Consider the following 15,079-nt stretch of genomic DNA (forward strand, 5'->3'; position numbering starts at 1 on the left):
ACACGGGACCAACGGCAACAAATTTAGGGTTCGGTCGATTGGGGATGTAAAGTGGTTCCCCATATATGGGGAACGACTGTAGATACCCTAAAACAAATTCCTAATTTAGGGAATGGGATGTGAGGCTCTTTTTCAACTTCTCCTATTTCATCTCTAAATTTTAGGGATAACAATACTTTAGGCATTTGGATGGGGATGCTCTAAGGTGAGTACTTGGTAATCCTTAAAGTACACTGCCATTAAATACTGAAATTGTTTGAAGTTTCCCTTTTCAGTTTTTCTTCCAAGAAGCTGAAAAACTGTTTGAAAAAGGGAATTTGTTTTTCCCTTTGTGGATTGTATTTTCTTTGAGGGGACAATATAAAAATAATAAGCATTCTTGATGAGTTATTTGCGAAGAAAATGATTATGTGCGATGAGAATAGACTTTTTGGTAGGAAATAGTTGACAGAAAATAAGTAGTTTTTTTGTAGCAGGAGGGTATATCCATGAGAATAGACAATTATCTCCTGATAGGATATATCCATGATTCCTGCGGTGCATCTAAGAAATATAAAAAAATTCTTTTCATTAGTTATTATTTACCATCCCACACTCTATACTCTATGAAAAATATTCTCACACCTTATGAAAAAGCTTTAAGTATTGAACGTGAGAGTGAATAGTAATCGATACATAATAAATTCTAAAAAATATAACAAACAAACATAAAAGGCCCAGTAGCCCAAGGTTTCAGTAGACCATATTACTAATGGACCGAGGTAATTACAACAACTAATGAACGAAACTAAGCTCTTTCTTCCAACGCATGGTCCAGAGGCCCAGGAAGTAGTGCAGGCCATGGTCCACGTAATTCAAAAGCCCAACCATTAATCTTTCTTAGTCCCGATATGCCTCTTGCGACTTCCTCTCAGGAAACCTAAGCTCTTTCTTCCAACGCCCTTCGACCCCCCGATGGTGTTGCGCAGCGTTGTTACATTACGAGACAAGTCCAACGGCTAGAAAATTTTAAAAGCCCGGGGGTTTAAATTTTTTTCTAGCAATTAGTAACAACGGCTAGAAAATTTAAAAAGGATACATAGGCGTTGGTTTTCACATCCGCATCATTGTTCATGTTCCTCCATAATTGATCAATCCTGTGCCCGTAGAGAAAGAACACAGGAACTTGGGGGCGAGAGAGAGAGAGAGAGAGAGATGGTGGTCCTTGGGTTCGACGAGGTGGCGACCGTAGACGCTAAAGAATGAGAGACGCAATCCTCATCTTTACATTTTTCTGTCTTTGGCACTTTGCTATTACTGAGCTTTGAGGCATTTTTGGCTCTCTCTCATGAACAAACAAAGAGAAATGGCTTCCGGAGTTGTTTATACTTTGCAACCCAGAGGCCCAGAGGTACTCCCGATTCCCTTTTTAGTTTTGTGTGAAATGTAAACTACTGTTTTTAATTTCTCTCCCACCATTGGATTGCGTCTGCAGCTGGGTTTTCTTTTATGATCGGTTTCTTTTTAATCTCTTAGCTAGATTTGTAACATTTGGGTTTTGATTTCCATAGGAGAAATCTTATTGAATCTGAAAAGGGCTTTTCTTTTTCAACCGTATTCGGATGATTGACTCTTGAAATTTTTTAAGTGAATTTACTTAGAGCCATATAGTTTCTTTTGATTCCTTTAGTTTCTTCTTCAGCTGCGTTATTATCTTCAGACACAGTAAAAGCTTGATCATCAAATCTCCAAGAAACTTATCAGTTCGTTCGTTCTTATCTTTTTGGTGGTTTAGTTCAAAATATTCTCATATTTCTTTTTATATTTCATACAACTTCTGGTTGATTATTAATTTTTAATTGGATTTCAGCAAATGTAGTTGCATTTATCTGGACTCTGTATCTCTAACAGGACCTCGGGCGTGAAGAATACAAAGTCTCTGTCCGTATCAAAATCCTCAAAATGACCATTCCTCTCATTTTGACAGATAGGGAAAAGGGCTTCAACGGTTCTTATGGGAGATGTTTTGAGGACAAATAACCGAGTCTTTTTGGTCTCCCTGTCTTCTTTATTTGGATTGTCGTCTCTTGTGGACGGACTACTCAAGGTAACTCTCTTTTCATCCCAGACAAACTACTTATCATTATATTTTTATCCATTTAATTTGAAAATTGAAAATTGAAAATATGAAATGTTCAAGCCGTTTTACTCCTTAACAATGACTAAAATATTGGTACTTTTAATGAAATTGATAGTATGAAATATGTTAGGTATTTTACTTACAATACAATCACTTAAATATATGTTTATATGTTTATATTATTTCAAACATTGAAATTAATAGATACCATCTCATTCCAGACATTTTATATCTATAGGTGCTATTTTTTTTCGAGTGTTGGGTGAAAAGCAGTAGTTCTATTCCATACAACAACTAGAGGGGGTGAATAGGTGCAGTTCAAATTTTCTTGTCTAATAAAATATAAGATAGGTAAGCAATTAAAAGATAAGACAAATCATACAAATAATCAACACAGAGATTTGGTCACGAAGTACTGGAAATTCATTTGAAAAACGTCTTCAAATTCTAAAACCACTCCGAGTGTAAGCCACCACCTAAAATCTACTATAGAAAAAGTTTATTACAACCAATTTAGAGACACTCACAAAACCTTTGTAGTTCTTAAATTTGGCTTGCAACATCACGAGTGACTCACTCGATCTCTACACGCATGTAGTGTCGGAACTCCGACCTTCTATAGCTTTCCACGAGAACCTCTCGATCTCTGCATCAACAGCAGCTCCGGAAACCTTCTGGACAGTCAACATGTCCACTTCAATAGACTTTAAATGAGATTTGATCTTGAGTGTGGTGTGGTGGATATGTGTTTGTCCAAGAGAGATTCACAAGGTGAGGAAAATTTTCTCTCTTTGGCTCTTGAAACACTATAGGTTTTTGCTCTGTTTTTCCACACTTAAGGAAAGACCAAAAGGTTTCCTTTTATACCAATAAGGAAAGAAGAGCTCAAACCTAAGAAAATTAGGTTTCCAAAACATTGGCTCGAGCGAAGTGTCAAGCGAACTTAGTTTCGCTCGAGCCAAGTGTCGAGCCAAGTCAAGTGACTCTCTGACTTGAATGTAGCTTGAGCGAAGTGTTGAATCATGTCGAGTGAACTCTCTGACTTGAAGTTCGCTCGAGCCACGTGTCGAGCCAAGTCAAGCGAACTTTCTGACTTGAATGTAGCTTGAGCGAAGTGTTGAACCATGTAGTTCGCTCGAGCGAACTCTCTGAGTTGAAGTTCGCTCGAGCGAAAGGTCGAGCCACTTCGAGCAAACTCTCTGATTTGAGTTGGCCCTCTCTTTTTCACTTTGACACACTTGTTACAATACACTTATTACAATACAAGTTTACATAGTTTTTCACAAGAATATGCCAATTAATTAACTAATTTTTCCCTCAACAATCTCCCCCTTTGGCATTTCTGTGACAAAACCTCTAACCTATACATAGGACCTAATCCTAACACACCCAAAACAGGATTCCCATTATTCAGGCATATAGTCTTGAGCACATTGAGATATTTCTGCAAACACTTAGCAAACGGTTAAACATACCAACAACAATATGCTAGAAATAATCTCATAAGCATAAACAATGTTTGTAGCACAGTTTTCATAAAAGACTTTTCATTAAGAATTAAATCAGACATTGTTTTCAATTTAGACAAACAATAGCAGCACGAGCAGCATGTGATACAAAACAAAACAAAAGCTGCTCCCCCACAAAACACATACAAAAGCTGCTCCCCCACAAAACACATACAAAAGCTGCCCCCCCACAAAACACATACAAATGCTGCCCCTACAACTTTCTTGCTACTCCCCCTACATCTATACCACTCCCCCTGAATATATACTACTCCCCCTTTTTGTCACAAGAAGCCAAGGGTGTCAATGATGTCCATCACTCTGATTGACTACCATTATCCTCATTACGGAGGAGCTCCTCAATGTTGTCGAGGCGTTGTGTGACATCTTGTCAGAAGCCATCAAAACTAGCTTGAAGATGGACCATATAATCCAATAGCTTCTGTAGACTAGGCTCGGTCAATGGAGTTAGGCCTGGAGATGCCGAGGAGGATGGTGCAGAGCTCGAAGGCCGAGAGCTCGTCGGCGGAAAAGCTAGTGCCAGTGCCGGTGGATGCTCAATATCTAAAGGTTGATGGGCAATGTGAGCACGACTAAGCTGCATGGTCTTACGACAAATGGGAGCCTTGAGAGAAATCCTTAGCTCATGAGGAATAAAGGGGACGGAGTGGGCCATGGCAATCTGGGAGATAAGACAAGGGAAGGGAAGTCCAGTACGGACTTTGTTTGACCGAAATGTCTCCATAATGACCCGGCAAAGATGACTCCCCAAATCAATGGAGATGTCATTGATCAAGGCATAAAGAAACAGTGCCCTATCATACCCGAGATCACTATGATGAGCAGACGGGTGGAGATTAGTCAGGACAATCCGATTAAGAAGGAGGTGGTTAGGTGGAAACTGAACCGTGTGCAAAGGTGCCCGACCATTCCAAGTACTTGGCCTCCTAGTCAAGCATTCAGCAATGACTGGTAAGCGAGGAGCAGGAGTGGTAAGATATAGATAGACCATGTCTTCAACCCGAGGAGCATTTAACAAGTCCGCCACCATGGAAGGGGTTACTTGAAAATGGATGTTCCGAAGACTTACCTCAAATGAGCCATCATCTGAAAAGTTGTGGATATTTGGTTAAAACTCCCTCACTAACTCCTCAATAGGAGAGGGAAGACCAATGGTCAATCCAAGCCATTGGCGGGATTCAAAGATATGGGGCACAATGGTCTCATTTAGCTCACCTAAGGAGACCTCACGCTCAGCAAACAGGGTGCGTCGACCAAAGTTTTCATCATAAAGATCCCTAGCCCTAGTAGTACTATGGAAGTGAGGTTGTTTTACTCAAATATTCACAACTTTTCAGATGATGGCTCCTTCCATGGTGGCGGACTTGTTAAATGCTCCTCGGGTCTCCGACCCAGTCTATCCATATCTTACCACTCATGCTCCCTCACTTACCAGTCATTGCTGAATGCTTGACTGGGAGGCCAAGTACTTGGAATGGTCGGGGTGCCTTCTTAATCGGATTATCCTGACTAATCTCTACCCGTCTACTCATCATAGTGATCTCGAGTATGATAGGGCACTGTTTCTTTATGCCTTGATCAATGACGTCTCCATTGATTTGGGGAGTCATCTTTGCCAGGTCATTATGGAGACATTCCGGTCAAACAAAGTTTGAACTGGACTTCCCTTCCCTTGTCTTATCAGCCGGATTGCCATAGCCCACTCCGTCCCCTTTATTTCTCATGAGCTAAGGATTTCTCTCAAGGCTCCCATTGGTCGTAAGACCATGCAGCTTAGTCATGCTCACCTTGCCCATCAACCTTTAGATATTGAGCATCCACCGGCACCGGCACCAGCTTCTCAGCCGACGAGCTCTCGGCCTTCGAGCTCTACATCATTCTCCTCGGCATCTCCAAGACTCCATCGACCGAGCCTAGTCTACAGACGCTATTGGATTATATGGTTCGTCTTCAGGCTAGTTTTGATGGCTTCCGACAAGATGTCACACAATGCCTCGACAACATTGAGAAGCTCCTCCGTAATGAGGATGATGGCAGTCAGTCAGAGTGATGGACATCATTGACACCCTTGGCTTGTTGTGACAAAAAGGGGGAGTCAAATATATTCAGGGAGAATCGTATATATTCAGGGAGTAGCAAGAAAGCTGCCAGGCAGCTTTTGTTTTTGTTTTGTGGGGGAGCAGCTTTTGTTTCCCAATAGAAAAGTTTTTCAGTTTATCGTTTAACAAAATCAACTCACTTTCCTGCATTTTTATTTTATCTTCGAGTGACACATTCCTCTTTTGCAACTGATCGATTAAACAGATGGCTTCATTCAATTTACCTTGGATATCCTCCTTTTCTCTTTTGCAAATATTAGTATTCTCAATATGTACTTTATTGAGTTTCCTCAATTTTACACATTCTTTGTACAACTTCTCATAGATTTCCTCCAACTCATCTTCATCCCCGGATTCACTTCCGGATGTACTCTCATTTTCAGATGTTGATTCACTTCTATGACTTTGGCCACCAACAGAAGAAGTGAATGCCGTGTAGTTGAAATTTTTCTTTGGAGAGGGACTCTTCAGAAGAGTCACTTGTCTCAGAACCATTATCACTCAAGGAAGCACCATTTGCCTTACCTTTGGCCTTTTTGTAATTTGCACTCAAGGCGAATGTGCACAAAACCATGACATTCATGACACTGTATATCAGGTTGTACCTTGTCTTTGGTAGCTCTAGTGTATTTCTTAGAGCTCCTTTCCTTATTTCCTGAACTGGAATTTCAATCAAATTTTTTCTTCTTATGTCCCAGTTCTTTCTGTTTCTGGACACAAACATCTTCCTGAATTTTTTAGCATAAAAGGCTACTTCTTTGTCACTCATAGCCAACTCATCGGATGACTCATCGAAAGTGTTGAAGGCTATGGACCTATTTTTCTTATCTATAGGAAGAGTATGTCCAGATCTTTGCTTTCTTTAATGGCAGTGACTTTGGGACAGAATCTCTCAGGAAGAGATCTGAGAACTTTTCTTACAATTCTATTATCAGGAATTCTGTGCCCTAAATTAAAACGAGAATTGACAACATCATTTAGTTTGTCATAGAAGGCATCATCCCTCATTCTAAGTTCTTTGAAACTCGTGGTCAGCATTCGAAACTTAGAATTCTTTACAGCCTTGGTACCTTCATGGGTAACCTCAAGAATGTCCAGCTTCTTTGCAATTCTCACACATGGAGATTCGCTTGAACTCCTCTTGGAACACAGTCATGAAAATCGCATTCGGCCTTTGTTATTCCAACCACACTCATTTAATTCATCTCTAGAGTAGTTATCCACACTTTTGGAAATTTGAACTCCATCAATGATAGTAATTGGTTCTCTCCATCCTTTTGTTATGGAAACCCACACTCAATCATTCACAGATTTTAGGAATGCTCTCATTCGAACTTTCCAATAAGCGTAGTTGTTTCCATCAAAATATGGTGGCGATGTGAGAGATTGAGATTTATCCATCTGAACCACTACAACAGGATCACACTTAGGAATTTAATCCCAATGGAGTGAAGAACGTCTTCAAATTCTAAAATCACTCCGGGTGTAAGCCACCACCTAAAATCCACTGTAGAAAAAGTTTATTACAACCAATTTAGAGACACTCACAAAACCTTTGTAGTTCCTAAACTTGGCTTGCACGAATGACCCACTCGATCTCTACACGCATGTAGTGTCGGAACTCCGACCTTCTATAGCTTTCCACGAGAACCTCTCTGCATCAACAGCAGCTCCGGAAACCTTCCGGACAGTCAACACGTCCACTTCGATGGACTTTGAATGAGATTTGATCTTGAGTGTGGTGTGGTGGATATGTGTTTGTCCAAGAGAGATTCACAAGGTGAGGAAAAGGTTTCTCTCTTTGGCTCTTGAAACACTATGGGTTTTTGCTCTGTTTTTCCACACCAAAGGAAAGACCAAAAGGTTTCCTTTTATACCAATAAGGAAAGAGGCGCTCAAACCTAAGAAAATTAGGTTTCCAGAACATTGGCTCGAGCGAAGTGTCAAGCGAACTTAGTTTCGCTCGAGCCAAGTGTTGGGCCAAGTCAAGCAACTCTCTCACTTGAATGTAGCTTGAGCGAAGTGTTGAACCATGTCGAGCGAACTCTCTGACTTGAAGTTCGCTTGAGCGATGTGTCGAGCCAAGTTAAGCGAACTCTCTGACTTGAATGTAGCTTGAGCGAAGTGTTGAACCATGTTGAGCGAACTCTCTGAGTTGAAGTTCGCTTGAGCGAAATGTTGAGCCACTTCGAACGAACTCTTTGATTTGAGTTGGCCCTCTCTTTTTCACTTTGACACACTTGTTACAATACAAGTTTACACAGTTTTTCACAAGAATATGCCAATTAACTAATTTTTCCCTCAACATTGGAGATTAATTTGTTGCAGCCTTGGATGTGCTGAACAAAAAGGGGTATGTGCTATTTTTTTTTCTTTTTTTTTTTGTTAATTTTTGCAATATATCTGCAAGGAGCAACTGCTTGTATATTGGAGTGGGTTAGTGACTTATTATTTTTATTTTTTCCTTTTCTTCCTTTTATGCTTCCCAAATCTTAGTATTCTTATCCAATTGATTTTTTTAGCTTGATTCTAATGATATTTTGTGCTTAATGAGAAGAAAATAATGTACAACAGAACGAAGATGACTACAGAGGGGAAGTTTCATGCATGGGCAATCTCTAATCTAAGATCTCTCTCTTTCTATCTATCTCATGAAAATAATTCAATGAATGTCTTTGCCAAAACTCTCTAGGTTTGTGTATAATTGACATTTCCTCAATAAGCGTGACAAATGGCTTACTATACTTTCTTGATCTTTCAGCCTTTCATGTCATTTGTCTGTTTTCCTTGCACAAAAAGCTTCAATTTTCCATTTAGAGTTGTTAATGGAATAACATACATTTAAAGCTTCATTAGGCTTTCTACCCTTCATTCAATTTGCCTTCTCTCTTTGATGGAAGAACACATACCAAGTCTTTTTGTTAAGATTACCCTCTCTCTAGAGTTCAATTTATTAGAGAATTATGCATACCTAAGATAAGATGGTATATTCAAGAATATATGACTCCTAATGCATTAAAATATAGTACCACACTTTTACATAATGAAAGTTTTATTTATGTCACATATGAAATAGTATCACTCATATATTTTAGCTTGAAGGCTTGGTTTGAGAGAAAGATGGTGTAGTTGAATGGCACACCAATTGGTTTCTTTAATAGCTCGGGACCTAAGACAAGGTGATCCATTGTTTCCTTTTCTATTTATTATTGTTATGGATGCTCTTAGTAGAATGTTGGAAGGAGGCTTATGTTGGTAGAGGGTTTCTATTGGGCTTTTGGGTGGGATGCTCTAACAGTCCTTTCAATGGTTTCCCATCTACTTTTGCAAACGATATCCTACCTGTTTGTGAAACGTGTTGGGTAAAAGTGTGCGCTAGGTGCGAGGAGAGGTCGTAAGGCAACTAAAGAAGTATGCATAGAAGCCCACATGAAGGAAGGTGAAGAAAGTATGTAAAACGCATCATCTAGTGAGACCAAGTGACGTGATCAACAAAGAGTTTACACCAACAAAACAAGTCTTGTAGAGAAAGGACACCACCATCGTCCGTATCGAGCTCAAACATAATGGTTCCCATATTGACTCTGTAATGACATAGGAATACCTAAACTCCATATGAAAATCACTCGATGGTCAGTACGAGAATATAGGCTTCCAACAAAATTAGGATTCTCAACCCCAATAGACTTGAGGGCATGTCTCTGTACGATACTGCAAGCTAGCAGTATCCTCTAAGCGTTCGGCAGCAACTAAGTCAGAGCCAAGCATAGATAGTGTAGAACATTCCGGATGGATGTAGAAAGGAAGCCTTAGTCCCATTGAGAGCATTTTGATATAACTAAGTCAGAGTTGACTAAGCCGTTGAGGGGTTCAGGGAGAATCAAATGGACGAAGTCCAAAATCCCGAACCATTCTCCCGTAGAGTCAAACTCTGCCTGAGTGGTTGTCTCCATCCAATTATTCAACTCTCCTCAGTTTGTATAAACACACCATTTTCATCAGTCCATTGACATTGCTTACTGCGGTTCCTTTTTAATGATGCCAAAACGGAGAGAAGTTTTAGTCTAGAACATATTAACATGTTCTTTCCAACACTTTATTTGTTAAACTTGTTTAGATATGCTTGGAATTATGTTTATTTATTGCTTGAAAAACTAACGCATATTCGCAGATTGTTGAACCCAAGGTTTCAAGTTTCATATAATTACATATTTCCATATGGATTTTGATTTTGATGATAACAAATGAATTCAAGCATAAAGGAGTCTCAACCTCAAATTGTCTACACAATGAAGCCAATCACATCAATAAACCAAGTATGAGCAAAAAATGGAATAAGCTTACAAATAAAATTCGAAATTGGATTAAGGTACAAAACTAATATGTTCTCATAAAACATCAAATTGTATTTTTAACATGTACATGACATATTTCAATATTAAAAGTTTGAAATTTGAATTTTTGAAAGATAATTAATTGTCATGTTTCACATGTGCATGCTTTGATTTGAATAGTTTGAAAAATAAAACTTAAATTTGAAAATTTTTAAAAAATAAATGATATTGTCTTTGACAATTGCGAAAAGTAAAACTTTGATTTGAAAATTTTGAAAAGTGAATGATGTTGTTTTTGACAATTTCAAGAAGTAAAACTTTGATTTAACAATCTTCAAAAGTGAATGAAATAGTCTTTGACAACTTCAAGAAAATGAAACTTTGATTTGAATATTTTGAAAAGTGAATGATGTTGTCTTTGACAATTACGAAAAATAAAACTTTGATTTAAAAATTTTGAAAAGTGAATGATGTTGTCTTTGATATATTATGAATGTTTTTAAATAGCTTATTTGAGATCTTCTAATCAAGAACACAACAACAAGAGCACATTCACATCAATTGCAAGTTTTACAACATCCATTCAAAGCTTTCAATCTCTATTCTCTAAGGATTATGCCTTAACCCTTGTTCATTTTGAGATAGATATAGTTTTGCCCTATATTGTTCTTATTTCATTCATTGAGGAATATTTTCTGATAACTTACCCCTTATCAGCTCTTGTATTAATAAAAGGGTGTGTATAACCTTGTATGTGTAGAAGATGTTCTACACAGGAAATAGACGTTGAATCACCACGTGTAAGGTGATTGTAATAAATTTCCATCTCTACCTAAAAAGATTGGATAGTGAATATGAGAATCCTCAAGAGGTAGATTGAGGTGAGGACGTAGGCAGTGGGGTTGAACTTCGTTAAAATACTGAGTTTGCTTCCTCTTACCCTTACTCTTTTATATTTACTACTGATTCGTATTTTGTTCATATTTTATATTGTGTATTTAATTTATAATTGCAGATTTTTAAATACAATCCAATTCAACTCCCCCTCTTTTCTAAGTCATCTGGGCAACATGGGTGAAAATTGTACCCTAGAAATAGAAGAGGGGAAGATAGGGCACTTAGCATGAAGGAGAAGTCTGTATAGACAATGATTTTTTTTTGGACTTTGACAATAGGTAGCCATTTCAAATGTACCTGGTCTAATTACTGGTTCCTTTCTAGTGCCTCCAACAATAAAATCTTCACTTTTTTTCTTCTCAACAAACCAAAAGTAAACAAGTTAGTTGTGGTTCATCAGGCCTCCAAGCAACTAAAAGATCAACAACTACAAAATTGAACTTTCACCCCCAAAGTGCAATCTAGTTGTGAAGTGAAAATTCAAAATTCAAGCATGTTTATATATTCCTTAGAAACAATTAGTAAAGAGAACTCATTTTGACATTCACTCTTCAACCAGTCATCAAGCCCTTGGGATTTATGTTACCAACTGCCTCATAAATCTAGCTTTGATACACAGGAATTAGACTTCTAGGTTACATTATTTAAAAAAAAAAATGACAGAAAACAAAGACTAGTGGAAAAAAAAAATAACTAACACATTTTCAACAGAAATCCCACCCCAACCAACATGTGGAAAGAGGAAATTGTTTTAGGAAAATTATCTTATAGGTTGTTTTGGGATTTCAAGAATTCTCATTCTGACACACCATGGCTGTTTGCAGCCATCAAGGACAAGTACTCCATCTTGCATGATTTTTCCTACGAATATAGGGAATTTTGATTTAAAGCCTGGAGTAAGTAATTCAATTACTTCCCAAGTTTCATGGCTTAGACTCAGAGTCAATGATGATGTTGTTAGATTACAGTTGCTCCCATTCTTTTTGAAGGAAAAAGCTAAAAATAACTTAATTCCTTGAGACCAAGATCTATTGGCACATGGCAAGAAATGTAAAGAGAATTTTTGAAAAAGTTTTTTCCTACTCATAGGACCAACACTCTTTGCATAAACATTATGAAATTTTTTCAAAAAGAAAATGAGACTTTTTTCAGTGTTGGGAGGGTTTTAAGGAATTATTGCTAACTTACCCACATCATGGCTATGAGACTTGGCGTACCATTAATTTTTTCTATGAAGGTTTAACTTCTCAAATGCACTAGTTTGTAGAGATGATGTGTAATGGTAAATTTTTAAATAAAGATCCTGATGATGATTGGCACTATTTTGATCAATTGGCTGAAAATGCCCAAATCTTGAGACAACATAGGTCGTTTTGTTCGATCAAATAAGTCCAGGAGCACCAAGCGGGAGGCTGGGACTCCCTCTGAATTTTGTAGTCGGCGAGGATTTGGCAGGTCGACAACCTTCGACCCTTGCAACTGGGGAGGATGACCTCCACCGACCCATTGTAGTCGGCGAGGTGACTGCACAAGCGCCCGATGTAGAGGGTTCGGTGGATGTCATTATCCCATTTGGCCAGGCTAAACATGGGGGGGGGGGGGGGCCACGTGGAAGCCATCAGCCAGGTTGTCAAGCGTTTGTCTTGCTTCTTCCACGAGGTTTGCCAACTTTTTTTTTCCCGTCTTTTCCCTTTCTTTCGTTGTTTCCTAGATTCCTTTTATAGACCATTCCACATTGGCCTCTCTTGTTGTTAGGGTTCCTCTCATCTGGCAACCTTAATTATGGACGTCAAAGAGGCCGTTGAGCAAGAAAACCAAGCCGTTCGCGCGATGACCCAGACTGCCCTACGGCACGCTCGCGACGAGAGGGACGAGAGGGAACGACTGGAGCAAGAGTTAAGGAGGGTAGGACTTGCATTGGAGGAGGGTAGCAAGAAAACTAAGAAGCTAGCTGCCGTCAGAAGAGGCTAAAGGAGAAGGTGAGAGGGAAGATGCCCAGGGGATGGGGGCTTGGAGTGATTTATCTCAAGTGCAAGACATCACGTACCGCCTGGACAGCCAGCTAAAGTTGCTAGTGGGCATTCGCGATACAGCGTGGCACATGGGTGTTCCGAGGGCCTTGGGTCGATGTGAGATCACATTTTGGAGAGTTCGCAACTATTTTTCAAACTTTCGAGAAATATTTGCGGGATCTTGACCTTACCCAAGGTTTTGTTGACAGAGAAGCCTTTGCGTTTGCCCGTAAGCTGGGTATGGACATGGGTATGGACATGATCCCTAATGCTTTTACGGGTCCTAACTTCCTGGCCACGTCCAAGTCTACTCCAGAACATGGCAACCCTAAGCTTGATGCCCCTGAGGTCGACACTCTTGATGGCGAGGTCTCTGAGCGTGGTGCTAGATGTTACCATGTCCTAGCTTCTCTGCGCCATTGCTGTTATTTTATTTTCCTCTTCTTTATCTTTCTTTTTGTAAATGTATATATACATGTGCGTTGTTGCCTTGCGGCTTGTATAGTTTTTGATCATTAATGAAACTGCCTTATACTTTTTGTTGTGCCAGGCTACTTGTCTTTGCGTATTCTTTTTTGATATTTTCCTTCTTCTTCTTCTTCACTCTTTTCTTTTTTATGGCCGACCAGGGGGGTTTTGTTGCACGAAACCATGGGCTTGTTGTTAGACGAGATTGCCGTCATGCTTTACGGTGGTCCCCCCCGCCATAGCCTAACCCATTCCTGATGACCTCACTGGCTGACAGCTCTTCTGCTTTTATTGTCTTTGTTCTCCCGGACTGCATCAGGGGTCGGTCAGGATGCCTCAAGTCAAACCCGCCCATTTGATTTCCCTGAGGAGGTAACTTCTTCTAATGGTCATTAGGCTGGTCCGCTCTTTCGTTACGATGGGAGTCGAGATAAGTATTCGAGTAGTTGAAAGGCTGAACCTACTCTCATTTGCAGGAGGGACCGAGCGGCCTTTAGCGTAACTCGCCCCTACAACCCCCAGGGAGGTAATATGTTCTGGCAATTTGCATGTCAACCTGCTCCCGCTCGTTGACATTGCATGGAAACGTAAGATTTGGGTTAGGCTAGCACTGAACCCATTCTTCGTTCGCAGCGGAGGTCTAGTTAAGTATTCAGGTCGTCGCAGGGGCTGGACCCACACTCCTCCCCGGAGGGGTAGAGCAGCCTCTGGCATGACTCACCCCTTAAATCCTGCAGGGAGTTAAGTTTTCGGGTAGTTTGCAACTGGACACACCCCTTCCCGTTGATGCTTATGAGGAAGTTCGCACTCCCCAATCATCCCTTTGGTACCTCGTGGGGAGGTAAGTTCGGACAGTGATATAGCTGGTCTGCTCTTCACGACGATGGGAGGTACGCCATTTGGGACTGGACTTGCTCTTCATCGTGGCAGGGATAGCCTAGTTCTCCCTTTTAGTCCCATGGGAGGTACGCCATTTGGGACTGGACTTGCTCTCACTCGTTAATAGTGCAGGGAAGGGAAGTGTTGGGTCAGGCTGGCACTGAGCCTACTCTTTGTGGCGACGGAGATTGGGATAAGTTATTTGGGCAGTTGGTGGGGCAGAACCTGCTGCTCTCCATCGCGGGAGTAGAGCACGGCCTTCGGCCTAGCTCTCCCCTTTATCCCACGAGACTTATGCTGTTCGGACAGTTTGGGACTGGATCCGCTCCCAAGTGTTAATGCTCACAAGGTAAATCATTGTCTTTGGGCCGCTGCGGCTGGCCTGCACTTCTTCGAGGGAAGGATGAAGTAGCCTCTGTCGTACTTATCCCTTTGGTACCCCGCAGGGAGATACATCTTTTTGACAGCAATGTGGCTAGTCTGCTTTTCGCTGCTATGGGGGTCGGCGTAAGTTGTTTGGGCCGCTGGGGGGGCAAGACCCACCCTCCATCGCGGGTGGGGTAGAACGGCCTTCAGCCTAGCCCTCCCCTTGACCCCTTAGAAGGTACGCTATTCGGGCAGTTTGAAACTGAACCCACTCCGGCCCGTTGACATCACAGGGAAATTAAGCATTGATTTGATGATGATTTTGTCCTTGCATTTTATGTTAATTCGAGATTGTCTTGTTGGTATTTTCTCAATA

The 15,079-nt window shown here is 40.4% G+C and overlaps 1 protein-coding gene across 4 annotated transcripts; it reads left to right on the forward strand.

Annotated features, from left to right (window-relative positions):
* The first annotated feature begins 1,028 nt into the window (after window positions 1-1,028).
* Window positions 1,029-13,525, forward strand: LOC118348706. Of its 4 annotated transcripts, XM_035690853.1 has the most exons (4): window positions 1,029-1,390; window positions 1,967-2,086; window positions 12,346-12,637; window positions 12,734-13,525. In XM_035690853.1, exons 1-4 carry the CDS (start codon window positions 1,328-1,330, stop codon window positions 12,781-12,783), a joined length of 525 nt encoding a protein of 174 aa, XP_035546746.1. In that variant the 5' UTR covers window positions 1,029-1,327; the 3' UTR covers window positions 12,784-13,525. The 4 variants fall into 4 exon arrangements, 3 of the variants coding, with proteins under 3 accessions (XP_035546746.1, XP_035546745.1, XP_035546747.1); XR_004801683.1 differs by lacking the exons at window positions 12,346-12,637; window positions 12,734-13,525 and adding an exon at window positions 8,305-8,610 and having other exon boundaries at window positions 1,891-2,086; XM_035690852.1 differs by lacking the exon at window positions 12,734-13,525 and having other exon boundaries at window positions 12,346-12,710.
* The last annotated feature ends 1,554 nt before the right edge of the window (window positions 13,526-15,079 follow it).

The sequence above is a fragment of the Juglans regia genome, chromosome 6, assembly GCF_001411555.2.
Source record: "Juglans regia cultivar Chandler chromosome 6, Walnut 2.0, whole genome shotgun sequence".
Classification (NCBI taxonomy): Eukaryota; Viridiplantae; Streptophyta; class Magnoliopsida; order Fagales; family Juglandaceae; genus Juglans; species Juglans regia.

Excerpts from the sequence above, each read along its gene's own strand:
- LOC118348706 (XM_035690852.1), top strand. The coding sequence starts at position 1,328 with ATGAACAAACAAAGAGAAATGGCTTCCGGAGTTGTTTATACTTTGCAA. Across the intron at positions 1,391-1,966 it reads TGCAACCCAGAGGCCCAGAG|ATAGGGAAAAGGGCTTCAAC; the intron begins GTACTCCCGATT and ends TCATTTTGACAG. Across the intron at positions 2,087-12,345 it reads TTGTGGACGGACTACTCAAG|GTCGTTTTGTTCGATCAAAT; the intron begins GTAACTCTCTTT and ends GAGACAACATAG.